Source organism: Papio anubis, chromosome 8 (assembly GCF_008728515.1).
Source record: "Papio anubis isolate 15944 chromosome 8, Panubis1.0, whole genome shotgun sequence".
Classification (NCBI taxonomy): domain Eukaryota; kingdom Metazoa; phylum Chordata; class Mammalia; order Primates; family Cercopithecidae; genus Papio; species Papio anubis.
In genome coordinates, this window is record NC_044983.1 from 138,099,187 (window position 1) to 138,120,116 (window position 20,930).

Here is a 20,930-nt window from a genome sequence, read left to right on the forward strand (position 1 = left end):
TTGAGATAAAAGGCTTTAAAATATTTTTCCAAGGTTTATTTTAGGATCCCATGATCTGGTGCTGACTAGGGAGTTGGACGGGTATCTGTGAGAGCCCCATAAACAAGAAAGCCAACTCTGAGGTGTGCACCTCGCTCCTCCCTTATTCCTTTCCCAGGCTGCGCTGCATTGCCGAGGGAGGGGAAGCGACCTGCAATCACAGGGTGACTGGCCTGAGGCCCTGAGTCCCGGAACTACTGAACACACCTGGAACGATTACCTAAGTATTTCCCCCTCCAGGGGGAAACAAATGCTCTGATCCTCATCAGCCACCATGAACTGGCTGCTGAGATCTTTGCCCCAATGAACGTCCCAGGGGATAAAGAGGATCTGGCTGGGCGCTTCCTCTCCCTGCACGGGAGAACTGTGGAGTGGCCAGTTCAGGAGGGGTCAACTCTCTCTGCTGGGTTAGGAGCACATGAGGCCCAAGGCAGGTTCATGTTGGGAACTGCAGCCTCCCTGTGCCCACCCTAGGTCGTGGCACATGGCATGGCTCCGTATCAACCAGAGGAATGAGTGAATAAAAGGCATCTGAGTCCTTGTTGGCCCAATCCTGTCTCTCCTGTTACCAGAAACATTTCTGGAACCACACCCAAGATTCCCACCCCACATGACCCTTTCATCTCCTCACAGCATCCTCAGGACCTTCCCCAGGGGACAGCACGGGAAGCAGAGGACCCAACACTCGCTGCTGGAACGAGGTCTGGTCCATGAAAGACGAGGCCTGGGGCATGAGGTTGACACGATCAGCTGGGGAACACACGTCCCTCAAGACTCAGTTGTATCACTTGAAAGTGGGGATGTGTCAGGACAAGTGACCACAGGGTCTTTTTACTCTACCCTGCAGGACCCTGTTCCAGGTGACAACTTTCAGAGAGCTCAGGGCATGCTCGAGCTGCCTGGGAGGCAGGCTGCAGGAGGGAGCCTGACTGCACTCTGAGGTGCTGGGATCCCGCTTAATGACTCTGACACAGTCTGCCCAGAGGCCGTGGCCAGGGGAGAGGAACAGGGACATGTGAGAGTAGGCAGGAGGGCAAGGGACAGAATCACGGTGCCCTTGCATGGCCACACAAGGAGCCTGGAGCCAGCGTTGGGAGGGGTAGAGTCAAGCTGTCCAGAGGGCACTGCTTGCTGGAGAAGGAGCCGGGTGGGGCTGAGGACAAGGCCAGGCCCTGCCAGCAAGATCGTCCCCAGCTGTGCCCTGGCCTTGCTGTTTGGTAAACCTGGAAGGCCCCAGTCCTGCAGGCCCTGGAGAGTTCCATTTATGCAAGAGCTGGCTGGACAGAGGGGTGGCTCAGGACGCTGCGCACGTGGGAAAGAAGAAGGGTGGCCTGGGGTCAGGCAGAGAGGGAGGCTGGTGGCCAGGCTGGGACCCTAGGTGCAGAGGCACGATTAGTTGATCGCTCTGAAGGTGAGGAGGGGGAACGTGCCGGGCCTCAGTATGAAGCTGTAGACCATCTTTATATCCTCTTGGGTTAGTGTCTCCACCTGGAGGTGTTTCAGCACCTAGGACAGAGGCTGGGTTTCCATCTGGCCTGGTCAGCAGCCCATGGACCTGGGGCAGCTTCCTCCCATCCTCCCAGGTGCAGCAATTATGCTGAAGGGGGAGCAGCAGCCTGGGCCCCAACCTGTCCCATTCCTGACCAGCCCCATCTTACAGACCAGGCCCAGACTGAATCCTACCCAGGTCTTGCCCAAGCCCCATTATCCTGTACAGGCTCCACCCCACTCCCCTAGTCCCCACCTCACTGTTTAGAAGTAACCTCACCCAGACCCTACACTGTCTTGCTCAGCACAGACCCTCCCTGGTCACGCCGACCTCAACCAGCCAAGGCCCCATCCGGTTCCCAGATGTCAATCACACCATGCAAGCCCCGCCCCCAGGGTGCAGGCCCCGCCTCTGCTGCCCAGGTCCCGCCCCCGCCCCCGCCCCCGGCCTGCTCACATGGTGCAGCAGCAGCAGCATCTCCGCTTCTGCCAGGCGCCGCCCCAGGCACTGGCGCATGCCAAAGCCAAAGGGCACGTTGTGGAAGTTCTTTCCAGAGCCCCTGATGTCTAGCCAGCGCTGGGGATTGTAGCGCTCAGGCCTCGGGAACAAGGCGGGATTGCGACCCAGCGAGTAGAGGAAAACCTGCACCAGTGTCTGCGGACGGTGCAGAGCGGGGATCAGGGAATGACTGGGGAGGGAGGTTCTCAGCTGGAGGGGTGTGGGGCTCACTCACCCCAGCTGGGATGTGGTAGTTCTGAAGCACCAAGTCTGAGCTCACCACTCGCTCCAAAAACAGACCCACAGGGTAGAGCCTGGAGGTGGGGGCATCCACAGAAAGGGTCCTCAGCTGGACGGGGCTTCCCGTGCCCTCTGCAGCCTTCCTACCCAAGAGCCCGCTAGAAGTCCCCGGCCCACGGAAAGCCCAGGTCGTGAGGAAGTGTTTCCTTGCACCTGCTGAGTCCAGCCAAACCTCCCCTAACTTGAGCAGCCCCAAGCCCAGAAGGACATGCCCCACGTTAATCCCAGGGCACTGAAGAGAGATTCCAGAGGAAGAAGAGCTCCCTGTCCTTGAGGGAGAGGAAGAGCAGGTGCAGGGGGAATGGGCTGCTGGGTGACCCTGCTTATCAGCCCAGCTTCTGTCTGCCACCACCCAGTGGGGGCTGCTCTCCAGCAGGGGCCAGGGCCACAGGGAAGGCTCAGCTAGCACCCACCTCAAGGTCTCCTTGAGGGCCGCCCGCAGCAAGGGCAGCTCGGTGGTTGCCTTCTGGGGATGTTCACTGATGCTGGCAGCGGCAGCCAGGCTCTCCTGGCGCAGGGCCTGCTGCACGTCGGGGTTCCGAGCCAGCTCAAAGAGTGTCATCAGCAAGGGAAACGCCGTCTGCAGGAGCCACAGCTGCAGGGTCAGACTTTGCACAGGAGGACTCAGCCCCTGGGACACCCCTCCCAGGTCAACCTCCCTGTGAGGGGTGGAGACACGCATGCCCTGAGCACGACAGAGCCCTGGGACCCTGGATCTGAAACCTTGATGACCACTTGGGCCAGTTTCCCTGACTTCTTCAGGGAAAGGTGACCCCCATCTCCACCAAGGCCCAGGTCCCCTGCAGCCTCTTCAGGGTGGGTTCTCACAGCCACCATTAGGGCAGGGGGGCCAAACCTCAGCATCATCCAGGGAGTCGACCTGGAGCCCCAGCTCCCTCTGCTTCCATTGGATTCTCCCCACGGGGCACCCACAGTTCCCTCTGCACTGGCTGGAGCCTGTGCTGCTGTCTTCCCCACAACCCTGCCCTCCCATGGATCTCCATTTCTGGCCCCAGGTGACCAGGCACACTGGGAAGGGTGCCCTGTGGAGTCCTCCAGCCACCTCTCAACTCTCCTTCTCCTCGTACACCCAGAGCTTTCCAATGGGGACTGAGCTGCTGTGTGTCCAGGGCCTTGTCCAGCTGTCTTCCAGCCTGGAGCACATTTCCCCACACAGGTAACTGCAAACTCTGTCTCCTGTGAGGGGGAGCTCCCATTTCCCCTCCCCTGCAAATCTCATCCCTTAATACATGGAGGGGGAAGGCTGAGGGCAACAGAAATGTAGGGCCCGTAGCCTGGGGATGGGGCATGTGGGTGCTGTGTGGCATTGGCAGGCACTGCCTGGGAGGCAGGCTTGGCATCACCCTCTCTGGGTGGGGCTGGTTGCCGGCCTGACCGTGTCCACGCTCCCTGCAGTGAGTTCCATAGAGTTGGCCTTGATGGCTTCTAGTGACAGTTCTGCATTCAACAGGAGTTCCGCCACGATGCCTGTGTAGTGCTGAGGGCGGCTGAAGGCCAGTTCCTGATAGATTTTCTGGATACAGTTGTCACCTGTCCGGGGAGCGGGACACAGCCCTCAGACCTTGGTGCTGGGAAGCGTCCTTCAGTGTCCTCCTCCTGCCCAGGCTGCCCCAATACCCAAGTCTCCCTGCTCTCATCCCAAATTATCCGGATCAGCCCAGCCCAGCCCAGCCCCAGCCTCACTCCCAATCTCCCTGGCAGGAAGGTGAGGAATCCCCAGCCCCTCCCTGTGGCCTCCATTCCCCGCTGGGTGGTGGAGTGGAACAAATTGGGCCCCCATGGTGTCCCTTCTCCATAGCACTGCCTGGGTCCCTGGCCTCACCGTACTGGAAGATGCAGTCCCCGGGCCTCAAAATGCTCCTTCCACGCCTTGAGGCTGGTGTTGGCCAGACAGGCTCTGGGCATGAACATGAGCTGGGTGGTGGATTTGAACATGACCTCCAGGGGCATGGAGGAAGCTCAGGCTGGCAGAGCTGGGGCTGTGACCAACCAGGCCAACACGCTCTCCAAAAGCTGGTTGCTGGCTGTGGGGAGGATGAACTGCTGAGCACAAGGAAGCCCCGGGTACTCGGGCTGCCTCCCCACTCCCTCCAGCCCCCGTCCCCGTCCCTGAGCCCTCCCAGGGTCTCTGAGGAGCTGGACCTTCCCACCTATTTTTGCACACAGCTACATGGTGGAGAGTGGAAGATGCTGGGCTGGATATCCGAAATCACGCTGTCAGGCGTTCTGCAGCACCTTCTTCCTCAGGAGCTGGAAAGTCTAACACCGCATCCACCGCTTCGAAACACTCTACACACCTTGGCAAGCGTAGCATACAAGTTCCTTTACTTATCCATTAAACGCCATTCAAGCCCATTCTTCTGAAAACCAGAGCAACTTGTATGAGCGCCCAAAAGCTGCAACTTCAACCGTATCCATCTCCTTATCCGAAATCAGCCATACGAGGAAACTGACTGAAACTGTGAAAATGAGAGACGGAACGGGCAGGGTAATGGGGTAATGGTAGGATTGAGATGGGGGAAGTAAAGCCTCAAATCCATCAGAATGAGCAGTAATTCCACCACTTGAAGTACCCAAAATGCCAAATCATTCCTAGGGCCTAGCTTTTAAAACCTTTCCTCACCCTGCAAACCCTCCCTACAAGTAAACTTTCTCTAGAAGAAAGTGACTCTGGTATCAACTTTACTCTCACCCACAGTATTTCGAGAAACTACTGCCCTCTCCTCCCCGCCCTTCCCTGCCCTGGGCACAGTGCCTCTGGGGCAGCAGTCTCTGCCTGTCTCTGTGAAGCGTCTGCATCTTCTGCAGGGCAGGAACCGAGCTCTGTGCCTCATGCCATCCTCACCCACACCCAGAGTGTGTTGGGGCTCCATGGATGCCCCCATGGAATGGTGGGGAGGAATTTCCTCTCTCAGCCACATTCCTGCAAAACTCCTTTATTTATGTCCAGCTGGCTGCTGTCTGAGTTGACAGTGATGACAGACAGAAGACGCACATGTACACGTGTGCCCGTGCAAGACCTCAACACACATGTGTGAAGAGACACATGTACACGTGTGCACAGACACTACACCCGTGCCGGCACCTGCACATGCACACACAGAGACACCTGTGCACACACACCACACCTCATACATGCACACACCCAGACACGTGTACACGCACATGCACACACAGAGACAGCCGTGCACACACACCACACATCATACATGCACACAGAGACACTTGGGTACACACACATGCACACACATGTGCACATGCAGGTGCAGAGGAACACACAGTATGTGCACGGATGCAAGACACGCACACACACAGGAGCACTCTCCTTCCTTCTGTTATGCGCACCCAGCCTCCTGGACCTGCCTTCCTGGGTCCAGATTCCCTCCCAGATGTCGTCTGTCGGCCAGCCTCAGTGAGGGCCCTGAACCACAGGTGCCCTTTTACCTAAATCCCGCTATTCCCAAGAGAATTCCTTTCCCGCCATGGAGTGGGGGCTGTCGCCACTGTGACATCCTCGTCCAGTCCTTCCCCTGTCCTAATGGCAACGTCCCTGCAGGTGACCGACTTCAAGCACCAGCCTCTCCTTGTCCACCTGACCAGGCGCCACCCTCTCCATGGGCCAGGAAACATCCTCTCCAGTGCCATCAACTGCCCCACCTCGTGCCTTGCTTCTGAGAACAATGGAGCCACCAGCCACCTGCGTCCCCACCTGCCTCCTGCCCAGGACTGTCCCCATCACGAAGGTTTACCGGGACTATAGGGACCATGAGCACCGTGAGGGAGGCTGCGGCCCTGGTCAACACCAGGCTCAGTGCCCACAGCCTGTGACCTGGGCTGGTGGGCATCCCCTTCTCAGGACCTCAGTTTTCTGACCTGTGGGAAGGAGAGTCCCCAGACCGAAAGAGAAAGAAGCCGCCGAGGTCGGTGCAGAGCGGGTTCTCGCTACACAGAAGGGCTCATTGCTCTGCGTTCTCTCCTCTGCAAAGGTGCCCGTGCCCATTTCTCCACCACTGTCCTGCTTCCCCCAGTTGCAGGGCAGACGTGACCCCACGAGATGGCCATTCTGTGGGCTGGGTGCTCACCCTCACAGCCCACCACACAGGCTCAGAATGGATGTGCTTTCGGGTCCTGCCTCTTTCACCTCCCCACCACACCCAGGCTGCCCACCCTGCTCCCAGCTCCCAGGTTGCCCCTCACAGCAAGAACACGCCACATTTGTGCCCACGATGTTGTCTGTAGGCCACCCAGGGCTCGAGGCTCATCCTGTGGGGATGTAGGCTATCCACCTGCTGTAGCTTCTCTACGTCTTCCGGAAGCATCACACACACCATGCGTGGTCCTCCCAAGTGGTACCTGTGGGGCCAAGCACAAGGCCCTGCTGGACGGGGTCATGTCCCCCCTGGCCCCACTCTGCAGTTCCAATCCAAAGTGTCTCCTGTCCACCCTCCTGGCTCCTGGATTAGCGGCTTCACAGCTGAAGCCCTCCTGCTGGCTGCTCGGAACCTCTCAACTTTAGTGCCTCTGAGTCCTGCCCTCTCTGCAGCGAGGCTGGGGTTGCTCTGCACCATCCCTGCTGGCAGAACCACGAACCAGCACGTGCAGCACTCCTCCCCATCCTCCAAGGATGCAGAGTGGGAGCCTGCTGGAACAACAGTACTGTGTGCCCGGCCCAGGGGTCCACCAGGCAGCAGGGACAGAACTCTGTGTTCCCAGCAAGAGACCCAGGGAGAACTACCTGAAAAATGGGCCCCAGTTCCTGGAAGGTCCCAGTGCACCTCCAGGTGCAGGTGCTCATAGCCTGCTCCTCAGATCTGCAGCAGCCTCAGCCACCTGTTGCCTGGACGCTGGGGTATGGCTTCAAAGGGCAGCACCGTACTAGGGGCCCGGGCGGCTCTGGTGCTTAGTGCCTGTGCCCTTTGCAGGGACAGCCAGGGTGCTGCCATGCACACCTCTGCCTTTGCCCTGAGTGCCATTCCAATGCTCCCTCCACCCTGTTCAGCCCAAATCCTTTTATCTCACCCAGGAACCTGCCCTGGAAACAGATCACGTCATGGGAGAACTGGCTCTGGACCTGCCTGAAACTCTCAGAGCGAAGGTCAAGGCTGGAGGCCCCCAGCCAAAGGTAGATGAAGGAGAAGTCAGGTGCCTAATCCACTATTGCTGCAAGTCCTGCTGGTCTGAGGATGCTGAGAAGATGCGTGGGGTCTGGACGGGGGTCCATGCAGGTGGCAGGTGGTGGGACGTGCCCTCTCCTTTCTCCAGGACTGAAAGGAGCAAAATGGATGGGGACTTTATCTTATCGTGAGATGAGAGGGGGCCTTGGATTCTTTTAATAGACTTTATTTTTATACCACAGATTTAGTTCATTGCAAACTTGATCCAAAACTGCAGAAAATTTCCATGTAGCCCCTGCCCTGACACAGGCACATCCTGCACCACGAGAGCACGCTGGTTCCATGTGAGGAATCTGGATACGCTGTTATCAACCAGGGTCCTGGATTGACATGGGGTCTCCTCCTGGTGGTGAACATTCTGTGGGTTTTGACAAATGTACGTGATTTGTATCCCTCCTTGCAGGATCCTACGAGTATTTTCACTGCCTTAAAAAGAGGGAAGGAAAACCCATGCTCTGGCTGCTCACCCATCCTGCCCCAGCCTCTGGCATCTCCGATCTTTTCGTCGTCACCATGCTTTTGCCTTTTCCAAAATGTTGTATAGTTGGAATGACACAGTTTGTAGCCTTTTCAAAGTGACTTATCTCAGTTAATGATATGCATTTCAGGTTCCTCCATTTCTTTTCATGGCTTAATAGCTCATTTTTTTTTTTTTTTTTCCTAGAGGCTGGATCTCACTTCTTTAGTGGTTGCCTTAGAGTTTGCAATATACACTTAAAACTCATCCTCCAAGTCCACTTTCATATAACACTATACAGCTTCAGAGGTAACGCAAGCACTTTACAATCATCAGATATTCTTAAGCAGGGCATAGTTGCTCATGTCTGTCATCCCAGCACTTTGGGAGGCCGATGCAGGTGGATCACCTGAGGTCAGGAGTTCGAGACCAGCCTGGCCAACATGACGAAACCCTGTCTCCACTAAAAATACAAAATTAGCCAGGTGTGGTGGTGCATGCCTGTAATCTCAGCTACTTGGCAGGCGAGGCAAGATGAATGCTTGAATCAGGGAGGCGGAGGTTGCAGTGAGCCAAGATCATCCCACTGCACTCTAGCCTGGGCAGCAAAGCAAGACTCCATCTCAAAATAAATAAATAATAAGATATTTTTAATTCTACTCACCCATCCCTTGTATCATTGCTGTCCTTCATTTCACATATACATAACTATGATCATCAAATATACATTCTGACTTTTATTTATGTATATTTGTTTATTTGTTTGTTTATTTATTTATTTATTTATTTTTGAGACAGAGTCTCACTCTGTTGCCCAGGCTAGAGTACAATGGCGTGATCTCGGCTCATTGCAACCTCTGTCTCCCGGGTTCAAGCAATTATCCTGCCTCAGCCTCCCAAGTAGCTGGGATTACAGGCATGTGCCACCATGCCTGGCTAATGTTGTATTTTTAGTAGACACAGGGTTTCACCATATTGGCCAGGCTGGTGTCGAACTGACCTCAGGTGATCTGCCCACCTCGGCCTCCCAAAGTGCTGGGATTATAGGCATGAGCCACTGTGCCCAGCCAGCGTTCTTATTAAGCTAAAAGAATTTGATAACACCCATAGGTGCCCCTTAGAGACTTCCAATTAGCTATACCCTATGAAGGACTAGCCCACAGCCCCAGAACCACCTGGAACCTGCCACACCCCAAACCAGCTGGAGAGTCCTGGACTTGGTCTCCCTGCAAGTCTCACCCTGAGCTTCTGATTGGCAGAGCCCCGTCACATGACTGCCCTTAGCAGCAGGGGAGCCTGGGAAGTGCAGTTTTCTAAGTCTCATTTTGGGGAAGGAGGGTTGTGAGGGACAAGAAAAATAAGAAAACGAGTTAATCAAAATCTGAAAACAGAAGTTATACCATCTGTCACTCACATCACAGCCACAGCTTTCTCAAGGTTGACAGTGTTTGGGGTTCCCGCAGCTTTTCCACTTTCTTGCTAATCACAAGACGAAGGCCTCACTCTGCCGGCTTCACCACAGGGCCGAGGTGAGGTGAGACCCAGGGGTCCTCCCCATCAGGTCAGGCAGGGGCAGGCTGAGGCAGCCCTGAGGCTCCTGCATCACCCAGTGACCACCTGCCTCCTGTCTGTGCCCACGCCATCCCCAGCCTGAGCCTTAAAATGCCACAGCTGCACCGACCGTGAGAGCCACACCTGCCCTATCACACAGTGTGCAATGAATAAATGAAAGTCGATATAATGAAACCTGAGAACTGCCATTCCCATTTCAAAACCCTGGCCCCACCGTTGTCCTCAGTCTCACACCATACCTCACTGCCACAGGACCCTGCCATCAAAGAGGCATAAACTAATTACCTACCAAACACCACTGCAGTGACAGTCTTCACAATGAAATCTGAAAAATAAACAACTGAAAGAAATTAAGCTCTGTAGGCAGGAGGTAGGTACTGGATCCTACAAATTCCTAATAGTTCAACCCTACCCCCAGCCTGAGGAGCAGAACCCACACCAGCTCCATCCCATGCACAGCACCCTCCCCCACTGAGCCATGGAGCCCACCGTTCCCGGCCCCTCTGTGACCCACAGCAGCAAGCACTCTTCCCATTCCCGTGTTCCACCACGTCCTCTCAACTGGAGCATTTCCACCGGCTGTAAACCTCTCCTATGTAAAAATGCATATTGTCGGGTGTGGTGGCTCACGCCTGTAATCCCAGCACTTTGGGAGGCTGAGGAGGGTGGACCACTTGAGATCAGGAATTCCAGGCCAGCTTGGACAAAATGGTGAAACCCTATCTCTACTAAAAATACAAAAATTAGCCAGGCATGGTGGCACATGCCTGTAATCCCAGCCACTTGAGAGGCTGAGGCAGGAGAATGGCTCGAACCTGGAAGGTGGAGGTTGCAGTAAGCCAAGATAGCGCCACTGCACTCCAGCCAGGGCAACAGAGCAAGACTTTGTCTCAAAAAATAAAGCATACATATAGACATGCATGCATACACATGGACATATTCATACACATACACACATATATACATGAAAGCACACGGATACCTGCATACACATATGCCCTGTGTGGACCCACATGTGTGCGTGTGTTTTGTGCATATATGCCTGTACACACACATGTGCATGCATGCGTACATAAGTTTATACATACATACTTCATGTGAGTAAGAACAAGCAAAAATCACGAACTCTCCTATGTGAATACCACCAATAACCCCTTAGAATAACTGTAAGCTCTCCTTCACAAGGCGAACAATGATAAACCATCCAGGGTAACTCAGTGTGCACTCCCTGCTAAAAAAGTTACACTTTACTGAAGAGCGCTTAAAACCTGAACGGAAATAGACAGACCATGCTTCTACATGAGAGGACCACTGTGGTAGAGGTGTCAATTCTCCCAGTAAAGTTTTTTTATTTTTTTGAGACAGGGTCTCGCTCAGTCACCCAGGCTGGAGTGCAGTGGCATGAACACAGCTCACTGCAGCTTCGAACTCTTGGGCTCAAGTGATCCTCCCACCTCAGCCTTCTGACTGGCTGGGACCACAGATGTGGGCCACCATGACCAGCTAATTTCTTTCTTCCTTTTTTTTTGTTTGTTTGTTTTTTGTTTTGTTTTGTTTTTTGAGACCGGGGTCTCCCTGTGTTGCCCAGGCTGGTCCCAAACTCCTGGGTTCAAGTGATCCTCCCACCTCAGCCTCCCAGAGTGCTAGGATTACAGCCATGAGCCACCACAGCTGGCCAAATCAATAAACATAAGAAAACTCCAAATATCCTCCCAACAGGAGTTATGTGTGTAACATGAATCTGGAAGATTAAATGTGCAGCAAAGGCAGAAGTATGAAAGTACAAGAAAAACCAAGAGCTTACGCCAGCAGATCTCAGACCTTTCATACAGCTGGAGATGCACACATTACAGTACTGGCAAGGAGACGAACAAACACATCAGAGGATCAGAATGCAAAGGTGTGTGTGTGTGTGTGTCTGTGTATGTGTGTGTGTGTATGTGTGTGTGTGAGTGTGTCTGTGTTTGTGCACATATGTCTGTGAAATTACATGTGTGCATGTGTATTGAGGTAATGTGTGCACGTGTGTCACAATGTGTGTGTGTCGCGTGTGTCTGTGTGTTTGTGCACACATGTGTCTGTGAAGTACATGTGTGGCCATGTGTATAATGTAAGAGTGTGTGCACATCAATGTCTGTGTGTAGGTGTGTGTGTCCCCTAATGTCATGTCTGTGTGTGTGTGCATAATGTGTCTGCATGTCTGTGTGCATGCATGTGTATGTGTGTGTGCATGTGTGTATGTGTGAAGTGCGTGTGTAATAATAATCTGTGGGTGCATATGTGTATGGCAATAATGTGTGTGTCTGTGTGTACATGTGTCTGCAGCCAACCGTAATACTGTGTGCATGTGTGCATGCAAGCATGTGTACATGCATGTGTGTGTGTAATCACAATATTATTAATATTATTAATCTGAATGTGTGCATGTGTTTGTGCCTGTGTGTGCCTGTGTCTGTGTCCGTGTGTGTCTGCGTGCATGTGTGTCTGTGTCTATGTCTGTGTGTGTCTGTGTATGTCTGTGTGTGTGTCTGTGTCTCTGTGTGTCTGTGTGTGTGTGTCTGTGTGTGTGTCTGTGTGTCTGTGTGTGTCTGTGTGTGTCTCTGTGTGTGTCTGTGTGTATGTCTGTGTGTGTGTCTGTGTGTCTGTGTGTGTGTCTCTGTGTGTGTGTCTACGTGTGTGAATTTAACACAGGCATCAGCACGGTGGTTCCAACCAGTGCTTCGAGTCAGCAGCATTGGAACAATGTCGTACCCATTTGGAATGAGAGGAAGAGAGACAGAAAACCCGAAAAATACCTCAGTGAAAACCGTGAGTAATTTTGTTTACAGTCTTAGAGTGCAGAAATATTGGAGAAGTATACATTTAAATTATTCAAAAGTGAAAATATTTACATAACAGCCATTAACTGAAGATTTAAAAAATACAGTGAATGACGAGCAGGACAAATTATTTGCAATAGGTGTAACAAGCAAAAAGTAACATCTCAAGCACGTAAAGACCCAGTGTAAAAGAGCAGAGGCCCTGAGCAGGCGGTTCACAGATGAGGAAGTGACAGGACCTCCACGGGGACATCCAGGGAAGCAGTTCAACGCGGTGATGAGATGCCACCCGGCCCCGCCCAGATCAGGGTGCAAAAATGTAAACGCCTGATAAAAGTCAGTGTTTTCAAGGGTGTAGGGAAATGAATACGCTTATATCCTGTATAAACTGGTGCCATCTTTTAGGAGGGCCAGTTGGCAGGGGTAACCAAAATGTTAAATATGTGGGCATTCCTCTGTTTTCAGAAATTTCACTTTTAGGAATCTTTTTGACAGAAATACTCTGATTTGGGTACGAAGACATGTGTAAAAGGTGTGCAAAGCTATAATAACAAAAAGCTGGAGGCCACTGAAGTCTCCATGCAAGGGGTACTATCTAAGCCGCGGCTCTGTTATACTGGGCAACTGTTATTTTAAAAAGAATTAGATGCATCTGTAGGTCCTAACAACAAAATATCTACAAGGCACGTTAATGTTTAAAATCAAGGCTCTAGGAACTCCAGTTAAAATAGTTAACACGGACCAGGCATTGTGACTCACGCCTGTACTCCCAGCACTTTGGGAGGCGAGACGAGGATTTCTTGAAGCCACGAGTTTGAGACCAGCCTGGGCAACATAGTGAGACCCTCATCTCTACAAAAATTAGAAAAAGTTCTAAAATTAGAAAAGAAAGAAAGAAAAAGTTAGTGGTGGCAAACCCCTGTGGTCCCAGCTACTTGGGAGGCCGAGGCAGGAAAATCACTTGAGCCAGGAGGTAGCGGCCACAGTAGCTGCGATTGTGCCACTGCACTGTAGCCTGGGCCACAGATGGAGAGACCCTACCTCGAAAAAAATTAATGAAGATATAAAGAATCCTAATTCTCTCTGGAAGGAAGACGAAGCGCCTGCTAACATCACCAGCTGCCCTGGGAGAGGGCACCGGGATGCGGTTCCCTCCTGACCAGGCCCCGCCTCTTCTGGGAGGCCGCCCCGGGCTGCATCGCGGCTGCAGGAGTCTGTGGTCCAGAGTGGATTTGGGTGCGGGAGGCGTGACACAAAGGTGGACAGCAGTTCCTGGGGGCCTGTGGGGTGCCCCTGAGACTGCGGGGCAGGTGCGTGTTCTCCCAGAAGGCCCCGGCATCAGGGGCGCCCAGTGTCCTCTCCACCAATCACTTCTCAGCACGGCGGCTCCTAGACCCCTGGGTCCCAGCACCTGCTGTGTGCTCCGGGTCAGCCACAGTGACTGAGGGGAGAGTCACACAGTCTGGAGAGGGAGGCGAAGATGCTTTGCCTGGGGGCTGAGGCGGGACATGGCAAGTCCCCGGACTCTTCCTGCCAGCTCCCCGCAAAGGTGTCCCCAGCGCCTGGCCTCCCAGGAGGTCAGCAAGGGCATGGGCTCCAGAGGAGCAGGTGGCGGGGTCTGCAGTCGGGGCAGGCCAGGAGGCGCCCGAGGGCTGTTGAGCTCTGCTTCCCAGAGACGGTGCTGTCCTTGCCCCCACGGGTGGGGCTGGCAGTCAAGTTCCATTCAGGAAAACAAGGATGGGTCAGCAGAAGCACCCAGTTTGCCGCAGTGACAGCCCCCAGGCAGGTGAGGCCTATCCTGAGCACACGTGGCTTTCAGCGTTTCCATTTGCCCACCCTGGATGCTTCTGAGGCCTTTCACCCCAGGGGCACATCCTTCCACCTTCATTTCACGCAAACACCTTTGGCTGGACGGTGAGCTCACACAGGAGGCTGTGAGCGCAGTCGGGGGAACAGGACCCGTGTGCTCCTCCACCCCATATCCCACCATCCGGCCCATGGAGGAGCAAGTACAGGCCCTGGACAGGCACAGTCGGGCAGCGCTGTCCTGGAGAGAGATGCACATCCCGGCGCCCTGTCCAGGCTTGGTCCTTGCTGGACCTTGTGGACGTGACAGGCTGGAATTGAGGGGAGGAAGCGTGAGGTAGAGGCCAGCACCCCCCAGCCAGGCTTCCCCCACCTCCCCCGAAGCCTGTGGACACTGAATGTTATCAAGACCCAGAGGGATCAAAGTGTTCAGTGGAAAATTACTCAGCTTCATGCGAATTTGCTTCTATTTTGGGCAAGGACGTTCTAAGCATGAAAAGAAAGGCTTGACAGATTGATGATAAAAATGTCAACCTTCTGCATAAGTGAATTTAAAAATATATGAAAAACTGAAAAATATGTGACAAGGGCTTATCACATCTAATACAGAAGTAATTGTTCATTTTCTCAAGGGCAATTTTTAAATTAAAAAAAGAAAACAAATTGGAAAAATACAAAAAAGATAAACTGAGGAAAGAACAAAGAAAAAAATGAACAAGAAATGATTGTCAAAATTGTCATGCGTAAAAAATAATAGGAAGTGGGGACTTTTTTTTTTTTTGAGACATAGTTTCGTTCTTGTTGCCCAGGCTAGACTGTAGTGGTGCAATCTCGGCTCCCTGCAACCTCCGCCTCCTGGGTTCAACGATTCCTCTGCCTCAGCCTCCCAAGTAGCTGGGAATACAGGCATGTGCCACCACGCCCAGCTAATTTTGTACTTTCAGTAGAGATGGGGTTTCACCATGTTGTCCAGGCTGGACTCAAACTCCTGACCTCAAGCGATCCACTCGCCTCAGCCTCCCAAAGTGCTGGGATTACAGATGTGAGCCACCACGCCAGGCTGGAAGTGGGGACTTTTGATTCATAAACAAAGAGATAAAAGTGACCTGTACACATCAGAATGCCCAGCCTCGCCACCAATGAAAAAGAAGTCACAGAGCAAGGAGACGTTCTTGAGCCCGGCTTATTTACAAGCCTTCTTGTTTTATTTTGTTTTCAATCATGAAAGCCAGCTTCCTGTGGGGCTGGGAGTGAGTGTCCAGGCAAACTGCAGTGCGTTGGGTCCTCCCAGAAGGTGGCGAGCTAACCTGCGCCCAGAGCTTTAAACTGTTCCTGGTCTTTGACCCCATCATGCAATTTTAGAATTTGACTGAAAAGAAATAATCCAAGATACCACCTGTGCATATGACTTCGTTCTTCGTGATAGGAAAATGCAGGCGGGGAATAGGAAAAACTGACGGGCACCCACTGTCTCCCCTCAGACCCCTAAAGCAGCCCTGAGACCAGGATTTGGAGGGGAAGAGGGTCTACGGCCAGCGAGACAGAGACAGAGGGAGTCAAGGAGAGAGGCTCTGCGCACCGCTGGGACTGTGCGGCTGATTGTGCTGGGCCCCGAGAAGCCCACGGAATGCCTCCAACAGCCCAGCGTGAACAGGTGCTGCCTCCTGGGGCGGGGACAGGCCGGGGGCCAGCCTGAGTCTGCGTTCCCAGGGTGCCCATGCCACAGGTGATGGGGTCCCATCAGAAAGGATCCAGTTTTAGCCAGGAGTGGTGTGGTTCACACCCGTAATCCCAACATTTTGTGAGGCTGAGGTGGGAGGATCGCTTGAGGTCAGGAGTTCGAGACCAACCTGGCCAATATGGTGAAGCCCCGTTTCTACTAAAAATACAACAATTAACCGAGTATGGTGGCGTGTGCCTGTAATCCCGACTACTCAAGAGGCTGGGACAGGAGAATCGCTTGAATCCGGGAGGCAGAAGTTGCAGTGAGCTGAGATCACGCCACCGCACTCCAGCCTGGCCGACAGAGCTAGACTCTGTCTCAGAAAAAAAAAAAAAAAAAAGAAAAGAAAAGACCCAATTTCTAAGGACCTGAGAAAATGCTCACAACCCACTGTTAGGCCCAGAGAGAGCCCACCGTCTGTCACCTGGACAGATGTCTCATGGCTGTCCTCAGAGTGCTGCGCACCCTGCTGCCCCACCTTCTTCTAGACGGCAGATCCAGTGGCACACGCCCGAGCTCAGAGCTCACAGTGTGCACACAGGCTTCAAGGACCCCCACAGCGTAATGAGATGCTCACCACGTGCCACTCCAGACCCACAGAGAGGCCCCTGGTCATTAGAGGCTGTCTGAGGCTGCGCCAGGCCACCCTGCTGGGACTGGGTTGGGTGGGGAACTTCCACCGGAGCCCCTTTTGATGACCCCCCCCATCCCCGAGGAATCAGCTACGGAACCATTTCCATATGCAACCAGCTCCTGGGATGCAGTTCATAGGGTCCCCTGCAGGTGGGAGAGCCCCACACCCCCACTCGGCCTGAAGAAGCTCCTGCAGGAGAAAGTCAGAGACCCACCCGCCCGCCGATGGCATTGAGCAGCATCTGCACCCATAGGTCCCCTCGACCAGCTGCAAACACTTAACTCACAGGAGCAGCCTCTGCTGGGTGCTTGAAGTGTGTGTCTCAGCAGAAGGTCTTCCCTGGAGCTAACTGTGTCCCAGGAGCCTGCTGGTTAGAGGGACCATTTCATCTCAAGAGCCCTTGTGTGCTTAAGGGACAATTAGGGGCTCTGAGGACACAGGCCACATCAGTTTCCCTGCTGCAGAGTGAAGTCAGCCCAGGATTATGCCCTGACCCTGGGCTGCAGCTGAGGCACAGCCCTGGCTTTGTTAGGAAAGTGGCCCAGCCCAGCCCAGTCCCAGGGCTGCAAAACATTAGGGAAGCCACCTATGCACATGCCCTCCAGAGGAGAGGGCATGAGAGGAAGGAGGAGGGCCGCAGAGCCCCCATGGGGAGGCTGTGGACACCTCCCATGCTGGAAGCCACCCACCATACAAAAAGGCCTTCCAGGGAAACTTCAGTGAAGTCTGCTGTGTTCACAAATGCGTGTCTAAGGGGCTCCTCTGAAGAGACTGGGGGAGGTGCTATCTTAGGGTTTTGGGTCTCTAAAGACAGAGCCAACTAACACACTCAAGGAACAGGCAGTGACTCTCATGAGGCTTTTAATTAAAGGATGTGCAGATTAACACACTGACCAAGACCACAGGCTGGGCTTGAGGCAGTGGCGGAGGGGATTGGGGAGTAGCATTGGTGCCCCGGCCCTGAAGCCCAGTCTCCCAGCTGGACGAAGCCTGACCCTTGGTCATCCTGCTCTGCAGTGCTCTGGAAGTCCACAGTGGACTGCAGTTCTTAAGAGCTGAGATTCTGGTTGGGGTTAGTGCTTCCGCCTCCAGGAGGGCATCCCTCAGGGCCCAGCCCCTGGGGACACCGTGTTCTTCGGGAGCTGCGGGAGCTGGGGATGCCCAGGCAGCCTGGCATTGCCTGCATCAGCTCCTGCTGCCACCAGAGCTAACCCACCCAGTGCTGGGGGCGCACCTGTCCCCATGTGGGCAGCCACTCCACCCCTGCACACAGACCAGGGGGTCCTGCCACAGGGTTTCTGTTTGCCAATGGTCTTGGGACCCAACTTACAGCAGCACATTTGAGTATGATTCCAGGTTCTTAGGAGGACCCAGCCTTGGAATGCAGGTAAAGATGAAGGCCCGAAGGCAGTGGTCTGTACTATCAGAGGTGCCTCAGCCTCGGCATCATTAACAGGCTTGTTGCTGTGGCCGCCTAATGGTGCTAGCCCCTGGAGGCCAGCAGGTGGCCAACTCTCAGGGCCAGCAATCACAATGCAGTACCCTGGACAGCATCAAAGACAATGCTCAAATGCGGCCACGTCTCCTGTAACGCCCATGTGCGTGTCCATTCTCTCCTGGAATCCCTCCAGTTGGAGGTAGGGCCCAGAGAGGGCAAGTGCCCTGCCTAAGGTCACAAAGCAAGTCAGCGGCAAATGCGACCCAGCTGCAGACTCCTAATCCACTCTTGAGCATTCCTGGGGCTGAGCCCACTGCTGTCTGTTGAGTCAGGCCACCCAGATGCTGAGGGCCAGCAGTCCCCAGCTGACTCTGAGGCTTGCTGTGCTGTTGCAGAGACCCGTGTTGCAACACGAGGCCCTGGAGGTGGCTAGGCTCTCTTGGTAGCCAGGGCAGGTGTAAGCACATGATTTTATAACAATCGTTGGCTGACCTGGGGGAGCTGGAAAACAGAATGCAGAGGGCTGTTTTTTAAGACCTGTGAAATTCATTCCTGCCCCTCTCGGCAGGCAAAAGCCTGCCTGACCCTTCCTCATTGTTCTCCCACCTTACAGGGATGCACAGCAAGAGGCAAGTGCAGCCCCAGGGCTCATTGTGTGATGGGGACCAGGGTTCAGTGTGTGACCAGGACCAGGGCTCAGTGTGTGACAGGGACCAGGGCTCAGTGTGTGACCAGGACCAGGGCTCAGTGTGTGACAAGAACCAGGGCTCAGCGTGTGACCAGGACCAAGGTTCAGTGTGTGACCAAGACCAGGGCTCAGTGTGTGACAGGGACCAGCGGTCAGTGTGTGACCAGGGTCAGGGTTCAGTGTGTGACAGGGACCAGGGCTCAATGTGTGACCAAGACCAGGACTCTGTGCATGACAGGGACCAGGGTTCAGTGTGTGACCAGGGTCAGGGTTCAGTGTGTGACCAGGACCAGGGTTCAATGTGTGACTAGGACCAGGGTTCTGTGTGTGACAGGGACCAGGGTTCAGTGTGTGACCAGGGTCAATGTTCAGTGTGTGACAGGGACTAGGACTCAGTATGTGACCAGGACCAGGGCTCAGTGTGTGATAGAGGCCAGGGTTCAGTGTGAGACAGGGACCAGGGCTCAGTATGTGACATACATACTGTATGTGCTCAGTATGTGACTAAGTATGTGGTCAGGGCTCAGTGTGAGACCAGGACCAGGGCTCAGGGTGTGACATAGACCAGAGTGTGTGACCAGGGTCAAGGCTCAGTGTGTTACCAGGACCAGGGCTTGGTGTATGAATAGGGCCCAGGGCTCAGTGTGTGACCAGGGTCAGGGCTCAGTGTGTGACCAAGGTCAAGGCTCAGTGTGTTAGCAGATTCCAGGTCTTACCCACTGTCCCACTTTTCTCCCTCTTCCTTTCTCAGCAGGCTTTGCCCTCTGTTCAGTAATTACAAGGATTTAAATTAAGCATTTCCTGGGTGCCAGCACTGTGTGGGCCATTTCATGTGGAATATCTCACCCACTCTAAGGACCTTAGGATGGAGGCCACTTGCTATTCTCATTTTGGAGGAAGGAGATAGAGGGCCCGGCAGTTGCGGCATTTGCCTGAGGCATTGCTTGCCAACATCAGAGCTCTGATTAGAAACCAGTCTCCCCAGCCCCTTTGATTTCCCCGCCACTCCCTGCCCTCCTGCTGAGGCCCAGGCACACCGCCCTGCCCACCTGCCACCCAGAGGAGAGGCACTCACTGGTCCAGGTAGCGATTGGTGTTTTGGCAGGATGTGGGCTGGAAACAATTCCCTCAATTCCCTGTCGCAGAGCACTCATAGCATCTCAGTGCCTGGGCTGGGGGAGGCACAGCTGGTGGTCAGAGACCAAGCCCTGGTCCCTGCCCAGCCTCCCACATCACAACCGCCAGGCATGGACTCTGCTTTTGGGAAAGCACCATCTTACAAAGCCCTGCACCCTGTCCTCCACCGCCCACCCATGTGGACACCGGGCCCTGCAAGTGCTGCGGCTCCATGGTGCACACTTAGGCTCAGATAAAGAAGTCATCTCTGCTTTCTCGGGAGAGGACTAGAAATCACCTGGGTTAGGGAACCAAAGCTCTGAGCAGCCAGAGATCTAGGCTACCAGGTAATCCCCAGCACCCCCAGTACCCCTCAAAGCCCACCAGGCCAATGGGGGCAACTCTGCAGGACTGGGCAAAAGCAGCAGCGATCAAACGGTGCCCCTGGGGGAGTCAGGAAGACAGAGTGGGCAGGCAGCCCAGGGGCTGGGAATGGGGCGGAGGGACCAGGCTGTGGCCCTGCGCTGGCTCAGGCTCAGGCTGCACCTCCTGTGGGGCCTCTGGCAAGTCCTGCCCTCTGTGCCCCAGCTTCCCCTTCTGAGCAGCACGGGTGCCTGACTGCACAGGCCAGTCCAGCTAGGCCAGCCCAGGCTGTCAGGGTGGCCGCCAGCACCCCCAGGGACCCAGGGGGGACCCACAGCAAGGGTGCACATTGGCGCACCTGAACATGCCAGCCTCAGAGGCAGCAGTCAAGACAGGTGGATCCTCATGGCTAGGGTGGGGCAGGTAGGCAGGTGGTGGCCCTGTCCAGAGCTCAGGCTGTCTGGCCTGGATTAGGCCATCTGGTCTTTATAGGCCTTCTCCAGCTGTGGCTGGAGTGGAGCAGATGTGTTCCTCACTCTCTCCTGACTCCATCCCAACATGTGACATCACCCAAGGTGTGGTTGGAGCAGTAAATACTTCTGGGAGCGCACCTGCTCCTAAGCTCCCCAGCTGCCTAGGACTGGTGCCCTGGCCCTGGAGAGCCACTCAGTGCCCCCTTCGCCAGCCCCCTGCACACACACCTCCCCACCACGGCACCCAGGGGACAGCAATGCTGGTGTCTGCATCTCCTTAGGGTGCATCACCCAGGGGCATCCTCAGCTCCGCCACCATC

General features: G+C 54.5%; 1 protein-coding gene across 1 annotated transcript; it reads right to left on the bottom strand.

Annotated features, from left to right (window-relative positions):
• Window positions 1-844: 844 nt before the first annotated feature.
• Window positions 845-8,425, bottom strand: LOC101002842 (cytochrome P450 11B2, mitochondrial). The gene is given in 13 exon segments (XM_031669322.1): window positions 845-1,545; window positions 1,985-2,182; window positions 2,262-2,340; window positions 2,740-2,906; window positions 3,723-3,877; window positions 4,170-4,191; window positions 4,193-4,291; window positions 4,293-4,367; window positions 4,510-4,567; window positions 4,569-4,589; window positions 6,545-6,700; window positions 7,069-7,115; window positions 7,117-8,425. Coding segments are annotated over 13 exon segments (1,395 nt in total). The 5' UTR covers window positions 7,321-8,425; the 3' UTR covers window positions 845-1,431.
• Between the last annotated feature and the right edge of the window lie 12,505 nt (window positions 8,426-20,930).